The 10,047-nt window shown below is 43.9% G+C and overlaps 1 protein-coding gene across 1 annotated transcript in view; it reads right to left on the bottom strand.

Moving 5' to 3' along the window:
* Positions 1–1,810, bottom strand: part of LOC308373370 (inactive pancreatic lipase-related protein 1-like) — a gene marked incomplete at both ends in the record, with an annotated part of 15,339 nt that extends 13,529 nt beyond the window's left edge. Inside the window, 2 exons of the mRNA XM_080848852.1 lie at positions 948–1,114; positions 1,756–1,810. Coding sequence (XP_080704978.1) covers positions 948–1,114; positions 1,756–1,810 — 222 coding nt within the window. The remainder of the gene's footprint in view (positions 1–947; positions 1,115–1,755) is intronic.
* Between the last annotated feature and the right edge of the window lie 8,237 nt (positions 1,811–10,047).

Below are 10,047 nucleotides of genomic sequence, written 5' to 3'. Positions count from 1 at the left end.
TCTGGTCTCGCACACAGCACGCAGAGCAGGTGATGGGGTTCAAGGAGTGACACTGATCAGTCCTGATGCTGGGGAGTCTGATGGGGACAGGAACCACACACTTCAAACAGAGCATTTGTAATCATGTCAGAGTAACGTTTTATTAGGGTTAACTATTTAATTTAATTAAAGTTAGTTGATATCAATCAGTGTTAAACATAAGGTGTATATGTTATTAACAAAAGTTGAATAACCTACTGTTATAGTACACTAGTGTGGACTATCAAGTATGTGTTCTAAACGAGTAATGTAGACCTAATCCAACAACACCTGGAAGTCAAGTCTTTTATTCAGAGGTACTCCATATTCATTCAGTGTACTTTTGACCAACTCTACATGTTGAGTTTGTACTGTCTGTTACATCAACATGTTATTAAAAGACTCCACAAACCTGAATGTTTAATGCACATCCAGCTACCATTACAATACAAGAGACTTTTGGAGCGTAAAACTGAATACAATTGCTATGCAATACCGCAATGGTGTGGTACAACTGACAACTATTACTGTAATATACTTATTTCTATTATCTCCCAGTGTGTTTGAAGTGCAGCTGGACACTGGGCATGTGTGTGAGTGTGTGTGTGTGTGTGTGTGTGTGCCTGCGTGTGTGTGTGTGTGTGTGAGTGTGTGTGCCTGCGTGTGAGTTTGTGTGTGTGTGTGTGTGTGCCTGCGTGTGAGTGTGTGTGTGTGTGTGTGTGTGTGCGCCTGCGTGTGTGTGTGTGTGTGTGTGTGTGTGCCTGCGTGTGAGTTTGTGTGTGTGTGTGTGTGTGCCTGCGTGTGAGTGTGTGTGTGTGTGGGCGTGTGTGTGTGTGTGTGTGTTTGTGTGTGTGTGTGTGTGTGCCTGCGTGTGAGTTTGTGTGTGTGTGTGTGCGTGTGTGTGTGTGTGTGTGTGTGTGCCCACGTGCCTGGTAGTGTTCGGGGTTCTCCTGGGTGAAGAGGAGGAAGCGGGTGCCAATCTTCTCGGGGCTCCAGGGCAGACGAGGGTCAGGTCTCTCCACGGTGCCCGCCCAGGGGATGGAGTCCGAGAAGCAGCCCAGGTTTTCATAACACACCTCGCTGGGCTCATACTCAGCTGTGTTACACACACACACACACACACACACACACACACACACACACACACACACACAGTTTACTTCTTAATTTGGATTTGATAAATAGTACATATCATGACTGTACATGAGTAGCCATAGTTGGTTAAAACAACACACACACACACACACACACACACACACACACACACACACACACACACACACACACACACACACACACACACACACACACACACACACACACACACACACAGTTTACTTCTTTATTTGGATTTGATAAATAGTACATATCATGAATGTACATGAGTAGCCATGGTTGGTTAAAACAACACACACACACACACACACACACACACACACACACACACACACACACACACACACTCACACACACACACACACACACACACACCACACGCATGCATGTTTATCAAGTTGTGGTTGTGGTTTTGGAACGGTTCATCCAATACACATTCATAACCTCAGGCATTGCTCTTCTGAACACAATTCGCTTCAATCAGGGTTTCTTTACCAAGGACACAGTCCTGCACAAATCAACAGCAGGATCTTTTTTAGATGACTGATAACATGACTGGCAGATTTGTGAATCATAGCCTTCAGTGCTCAGGTGCCCTACTCGTGAAGACATGCTGCTTACCACATGCATGGCCCAGCAGGCCAAGGAAGACGGTCATCAGGCAGGGCGACCACATCTGCAGAGCAAACATAAGCACAGCCACAACACTCAGGCTTAAGACACACACACACACACACACACTCACAGGAGACAGGAGAGGGAAGAGGATGGAAAGACTTACCATGAATACTTGCAGAGTGAACGAATGGGACAGAGAGATTTACACAAGTTATTTATACCCTCCTCTCTCTGCCTCTCTCTCTCTCACACACACCTATTACCTCTCTCTCTCTTTCTCACTCTCTCTCTCTCTCTCTGCCTCTCTCTCTCTCACACACCTAGTATCTCTCTCTCTATCTCTCTCTCTCTCTCTCTGCCTCTCTCTCTCTCTCTTGTCCTCTCCCTCTGATTCTCTCGCTCTCTCTCTCTCTGTTTCTAAGTATTTCTTGGGAAATGTCCAGATGCCAAAATAGCCTATATGGTTCAGCACAACTACATAGATTACCTTCAAAAGGTCATAGCTCACCCAAAACAGTTAACTCAAGCTTCAAAACCAAATCATTTTCTCATATAAATAGTCAGTGCCCCCAAAATGAAAAGTTCCTTATCGATTGCTGTGGCTCATCTCTCGAAAAAAGTTTCACTACACTGTAAACCCGAACAAGTTCAGAGAACTCAAAACTTTGAGTACATATATTATTTTTTTTAAATAAACTTAACTCAAAAATTATACATTTTAATTCCTTCATGTATAATTTTTGAGTTAAGTTTACTTAAAAAAAATAATATATGTACTCAAATTTTCTTATGTAATCGGTTACATCAAAAGTTTTGAGTTCTCTGAACTTGTTCGGGTTTACAGTGTATAGTTGTCGTCCTCACTCTCCTGCTCATCCTCGCTCCTGTCTGTCTGGCCACAGATTTTCTTCGACATCACATCTGATGTGCTCCATTGCTATGCAACGGGGGGGGAAAAATCGGCGTGCATGCCGCAACCATCCCCTACACTGATCTGCTCTGACATCATCGCAAGTAGCATCCATTGCCTGGAGCAGGGACCTCTGGTTTTGAGCCCGTTGCTCGTAGACCCTCCACCTCAAGAAAAAAACTCCTCGATAGGATTGAGGAATGGGTAGTAAAGTAATAAGAGCACCATCAGCATTTTTGGATGGGCAGTGAACCACGCCCTGATGGGCGGTCCATGGTGGAAGCTTACATTGTGCCACACAATGACAAATTTAGGCTAGTGAGGCTCTACCAAACCCCTCTCATGTAGAGGGATAAGCTCGGAGTGCAGGCGGTCCAAGAACACCAGGAGCTTCTGAGTATTATATGGGCCAAGACTGGTAATGTTGGTGACTACACCATTCCCTGAAATGGCAGCACACATGGTGACGTTGCCCCCACGCTGGCCTGGGACATTCACCCTTGCTCCTCTTCCTCTTCTTCTTCCTCCTCGTCCTCGAGCAGGCAGTTGCCCTTGGTTGCTTCCCTGGCCAGGTGCTTCCATTTTCATAAATTGTACTGAACTTGGTCAAGCTCTAGATATTTGATGGAAGTATTTATGCTTCTGGATAGGAACTGTGTAATTGGTGATCGGATGTGTGAATCTCCCCCTTGATTAGTAAAGTTGTAGTTGCACCTGAAAATTAAGCTGATGATCCAAGAGATCCATATTACAGTATATACCGTGATGTTTTTCATGGTATTATGTGCCTGAAAGATTTTGACAGTGGAGTGAACTATTGTGCAGGTGATGATGTACACAAGGAAATTATGCCAACATGTTTTGCAGAGCACAACAACTTGACTGAGAAGCAACAGTCTGTTTAGACCAGCAAGATGTATTCAATTAGTAATTGGGCTAACTGAAGGCTATTGAACCTAACCATTTGCAAAGATGTGCTAAATCATTTGAAATTTGTGCAAAATGTAGGCAATTGTACTTGTCATTTGCAAGGATGTGCTAATACAATTGCAATTTCATTAAAGGAATGATAAATTCCAATCTGTGGTTTGGAGATTTGCACGTGTTGTTTTGAGAATGCCATTTCTGTTTCGTGAAATGAGCCAAAGCAATAAGCACTAAGAGGCAAGCTATAAGGAAGAATGGATATTTAAGCTTGTAACTATTCTATAAATTACTCAAATTTCTAAAAATGTTTTTGAAAAAAAAGCATTTATAATCGTTCATAACTTTCAGTGACCGTACATAATGTACCAAATCTCTACACATGTAAGATATGACTCTCTTAGAGATATAATGTCCCAACTGTAGATGACCTGCCCTGAGAGTTCCCTGGCCTATTGCCAGCTGTGTATACATTTGGGGTCTGGGTCAGGTGTACCACGGGCGTGTGGCCTTGAGTCATCCTGTGTGTGTGTGTGTGTATGTGTGTGTGTGTGTGTGTGTGTGTGTGTGTGTGTGTGTGTGTGTGTGTGTGTGTGTGTGTGTGTGTGTGTGTGTGTGTGTGTGTGTGTGTGTGTGTGTGTGTGTGTGTGTGTGTGTGTGTGTGTGTGTGTGTGTGTGTGTGTGTGTGTGTGTGTGTGTGTGTGTGTGTGTGTGTGTGTGTGTGTGTGTGTGCGTGTGTGTGTGCGTGTGCGCGCTCTGTACGCGCTCTGTACAGGGATGCAATGGACGGGTCAGCGTTTCTAAAATGTTTTTGAACAAAAGCATTTATAAGCGTTCATTACTACTACCATCAGACCATTATAATAATAATAATAATAATTCATTTCATTTTTAAAGCACTTTTCATTCAAAGGAATCTCAGAGTGCCTACATATTAGAAAATAACTATAATAATACAATAAAATTAAAAACAAATTTAAATATTAACATAAGCATAACAGAAAAGATTCAACACAAGGCCAGAAATGCCTTCCTGTATAAAAAAGTCTTAAGTCCAGCTTTAAAGGAATCCAGCGTCTGCGTTGCCCTTAGGTGGTCAGGGAGGCTGTTCCATAAATGTGGCGCTGCCGAGCAAAAGGCCCGGTCGCCCATGCTGGACGCTTGGTTTTGGGGACGCGGAGGAGCAAGCTGTTTGAAGACCTGAGGGTGCAGGTTGAGGTTTGGGGAGTAATTCATTATAACAATAATTATTAACAATAATGTCACTTTAAAAACATAATGAAATGTTTTCGTATAGTCTTGTTTTTCTGTGTACCCTGATGGCCTGTTCCATTTATTGCAGGTATTACTGTAACACCAGAAACAAAAAATAAATGAAATAGTAACTTTTTTACTGAGCCTTCATTATAGTAGATGTTACAACACTGTGACACTGTCTGGAAGCATAGGGGTAAGAAAACCACATTCTGTCGTTTAAAGGCATAGGTTTATGTAGCCTACGAGGGATCTATCCCAGCCAGAGATATGATGAAACAACATTTCGCAGTTGACCTATCGTCTTTGACAGACTCCGTACGCCACTGGACAATTTTTCGAGGTGCAGTTCAAATTCAATTGGCCAATAGATGGCAGCAGAGAGCAGGCACAAAGCCACTCGGCACTTTAGACTGAGTGGGCTACTACGCGTGTCTAGTGAGTATGTCTGTGAAAGTGAATACCTCAAGTAACAAACCCTGGTTAAATCCATGTCTCCTACAGTTCGGCCAGCAATGTGTCACCCTCTGAAAGAAGACGAGCACTCGTGATATTTCTAAGAGCAGTAGTTTAGACCTGATTTTTTTTTTATGCATAGTAGTAGCCCATATTAAAAAAGGGGCGAGGCAGTTGTCTGTCATCGGCATATATAAGAGGGTAATCAACTTCGAGTCACGCAGGCCTACTGCAGAGAGGATACGTGTTTTCGAGATTATTGTTTTAAGCCTTCAAAGGGAAACCTTAAACCAAAGATAAACCAAACCACACCTTCGATTACGGATTAGGCCACATTACTGAAAATAAAGGATACCATTGTTTTAAAAGTCCTAAAAATAGCACTGTCTGAGCAGGAATCATTGTTTTGTATATGAGAGATGTGCGACGAAGTGTCAATGCGGTTTTAGCGAATGCGCTTTTAAGAATGTTAAAATCCCTCCTCTCAGTCTGATCCCTGCTGGATTGTTTGGCGTTTGTTGGCGACAGAGGGGCAAGTAATCTGGACCAGATGCGAGTGCCGAGGCATTCTGATGGTCATTGTGAGGTTGGGTGCTGCTAAACCCGGGATAATCCCATTGGAAAATATCCCCAAGGGCCGCCATTTTCTGGGGGTCCGCTTGTACAAATACTGATTAATTAAAGGTGTCTGGGTTTGTGTTGGAGAAAGGAAAACAAACCAGTCCCTATCCCCAAGGATGTGTGTGTGTGTGTGTGTGTGTGTGTGTGTGTGTGTGTGTGTGTGTGTGTGTGTGTGTGTGTGTGTATGTGAGTGTGTGTGCTCCCAATTCCATGTCATCTCTTTTGTTTGATGTGAAATCCTCCAGTACAGCTTATCTTATTTATATTCATTTACTTTCCCTATAAACCATACCCAATTGATCACTTTGAGGATTTTTCATCAATTATTTATGGAAAGCACTTGCGTGTGAGGTCAGAGCCAGCCTCCTAGGGCCATAACCTTTGCCAGTTTGGCATAAATTCACAAAACTTTCCCTCCTCTGTGCGAAGATGTCAGAGTGATGGTGTGTGTCACTCTGGAAACTTAAACACACGGCACGTTTGTAAAGCCAAGCAATCATCCTGCAGTGAATGGTTTGCGGTTTTATGTTTCCGAAAGGCTGAAAGCTTTGATATCCTTCAAAGGCTCCTCTTTTTCATTTGCTGATAGAGCTCTGCCATTAATTTGCTTTGGGCCCAGGCTGGGTGATGTGAGGCTGCTGGGAAGGGGGGTGGGGGGGGGGGGGGTAGGGGGGCAGAGGGAAGGGCGGGGGGCAAATAACGTGCGAGCTGGGGCAGGCCCCGAGGCCAGCCGCGAGAGAAGCAGGAAAGCCAGCAGGTCGATCTTACGGGCTTACCTCTGGAATTTTAATCCCACTAATGTATTACAGTCGGAGAGTAATGGTCCAGCCCTACCGCAAAAGAGTAGAGAAACACAGGGCTTTTTAGAGGGAGATGGAAGAGGAGGAGAGAGGGAGATGGAGGTGGAGAAAAGCAAGAGAAGCTGTAAACTTTGAAAAGAAGCAAAAGTCACCTCGAGGTACGCTGTGTCAAGTGTGTTTTGAAATTTGCAAACAATAAAAAAGATTTTTTTTTTTTCTTGCTATTAGTGGTGAAAATGTCACAGCACAGTTTCTGGACAGGATATGGATATAGCATTTTATAGTTGAATCTTACCACCCTTCCCAGGTGAGTGTGTGCATGTGTGTATGTGTTAAAGTGTGTCTGTCTGTGTTAGAGAGTGTGTGTGGGTGTTTGCGTATGCATGTATTGCGTGTCTATATGTGGATTTATGTGTAAGAGTGTGTGTGTGTAAGAGAGAGTGTGTTAAAGAGTGTGTTAGATATACTGTGATAGATTTACTGTAAGTGTTACTGTGTGTGTGTGTGTGTGTGTGTGTGAGAGCGAGTCAAGGAGACTGTGTGGTCCTATAAGTGCCTCTGCCCAAGGCTAGGCTGTGTGAGGCCGAGTGGAGACAATAGTTTCTGTGCTGTAGGCCTCCTCTGTCTCTCCCCCCCCCCACCCCCACCAGACCAGGAAAAGACCAAGGAGGAAGCCGTGCCATGACAATACCTGTCCCTAATCACATAACGAGGGATTACTGCCAAACGAGCATCGTTAGCACTCAGTTATACAATGGAAACAGCAGAGGACAAACCCCTCACCTGAAAAGCACCTTGGGCTTTGAGCGTAGCGCCAGGAGTCTCACTCAGAGTTGTGCTTTTTTTTTTTTTCCGTAGACGTAGAAACAGTGTTGACGAACGCGCTTGGCTCTTGCTGGCTTTGGACTGAGTGGCAAATCAGCCAGTGCCTCCAGCCTTCAACGTGCTGAGCTGTGCTTTTAGTAAACAGCTGTCCAAACAGCGTCGCTCCAAATCAATTTCAGAGGAAGTCTCCAAAGTCATATTAAAAAGTTATTACTGAATTCAACTTTCTCTTTTTTTGTTTTTCTTACTTAAAAAAAAGTAAGAGTCCTTCATTTAATGTATTCGCTCTTTTCGTGAGGAAGGGTGAATGGCTCCCCTAAAGAGTGCTATATTAAATTCTCATGAATAACTTTTCTCCGGCACTGATCAATTTGTTTTGTTAATAAGTTTGCCAAAGCCAGATCCCCACACTTTAATTTATTTAATCCTCATTTAGAACATCATATAAAAAGGAACTGACATTTCTGTCTGTCTTCTGTTTATATTTTTAAGACTAATTACTACAGGGTCTTCTCTAAGAGCGATCAAACTTTCATTTCATGTTTTAATTTAGGCTCTCTTCCCCCCAGCCGCGGTTTCACAGCGATGGAGATAAAATAATGAATAGTCGTTAAAGCACTGCTCACAGTCTTTGCAATTAGTAAATTAGTTCACACAGGACACAGCAGCCAATTCTTAAAATTAAACTTGCAGAGCTCGCCCGCTCTTGTTATGTAACAGACTCCTTTTTTTTATATTAACTTTTTCATTATCTGATGATTACTTTGACTTTGAAGGATCCGTTTCAGGTTCCCTTCCTCCTCCTCTCTGCCGCGGAAGAGTCGACTGATGTGGAAAAAGAAAAACGACACGATGTCCTTGCTCTCGCGTATGTCTCACCGCGGCAGCACATAGAAGCTCTTTTGTATAACGTGGACTGGAGGGAGCGACGCTGACCCACACTGACCCTGACGTCTGGTCAGCACTCACCCCTATAGCCCCCTCTCCTATCTGTAGATTAGCTCACAGGACGATGAACCCCTGAGGCTTGGAACGACGATGATATTTTTGAAGAAAAAAAATCATAATAAAAACAAAAAAAATGTATATTATCTCATTTTACATAGCATATAGTGTGGCTCTCGTCAGGAACAGGGTCCTGGGGAAGCTCTGTTACGGCAGGGACTACATGACGGAGGGCCTCGTGGGATATTTATAGCCGATGAAAGGAGCAGCAAATGCTTGCTGTCTCATTGCTAATCTGTTGTTGACTGTAGTTTAAGTGATATTGGTCCCAAGGAGGTTTTAGTAACGGCTTCAATTATAGCAAGCTCTCATCTTCCCGTCTGCTAGTGTATACACTGCTATCTCTTAAAGCCCCCTCACACACCTGACAGCAGCCGTCTGTGACACATCTCACCAAACAGGATGAATTTCACCTAATACCGTAGCACGTTACGAAACAGGAAAAATGAGGCCATGAAGCACATTGTCAATTTGGGTCTTTGTTGACATAATGGCCGATAGGCCATTACATTAGCTATCGTTTACAATTAGCATTAGTCAGACCGAAAACAATGTTATGATACTACTGATAAAAACTAGTTTACTTTTTCTACGCCATTCAGATTGTGAGTGTGTTGAGAAGAGTTGTTTTGTTGGGATGTCACACACCAATGATGTTTTTGAGTGACAGGGGGGGTAGGATCGGGGGTTGGGTGGGGGCAGAGCAGATGCAGACTCCTTCAGGTGGAGGGAATTCTCAGAGGTCGTCGTTACCACGGCGCCTGTTTGGAGGGCTTTATCCTCAAGCACGCTTGGAGAAATAAAAAAGCACATTTACGGCGGGCTGAGGTAAACATCGGGGACCGGGGGTGTTTGCCCTCTGCTGAGGTATTGATTCAGACGGCCCAGGGAAGAGCATCGGAGTGTGCCTTGCTAACCTCACTAAGATAGGGCTGTGGCCTCAGACGGACAGACTCTCACACACACACACACACACACACACACACACACACACACACACACACACACACACACACACACACACACGTGCGCTTTACACTCACAAGGATCACATACATAAGCACAAACACTCACATACGCACACACACACACACACACACACTCTCTCGCTCTCCCTCTCTTTCATACACACACACACACACACATTACACTCATACGTACAATTATTCTCACACATACACACACACCAACACACACACTCATACAAAGAAAAGACTCACAGACTCACAGGTTTCTACACACACACACACACACACACACACACACACACACACACACTAGTTCAAAGACACATCAGTACACAAAGATAGAAATTCACAAACACAGAATCATACACACTTCGCACACATGAATACATTCTCATTCAGCTGAACAAACTCCCAGAGACTAACCACCAGTCACACACACTAACAGTCCACAGGTTTCCCAGAGGGCTTGCCAGAAATCGCCATTAGACAACTTCCCCAAAAACTTTCAACAGCAACAGGACTTCAGAATCCC

Source organism: Sprattus sprattus (assembly GCF_963457725.1).
Source record: "Sprattus sprattus genome assembly, chromosome: 12".
NCBI lineage: Eukaryota > Metazoa > Chordata > Actinopteri > Clupeiformes > Clupeidae > Sprattus > Sprattus sprattus.
Note: the sequence above shows the minus strand (reverse complement) of the source record. Positions and strands in the feature narration are given on the sequence as shown.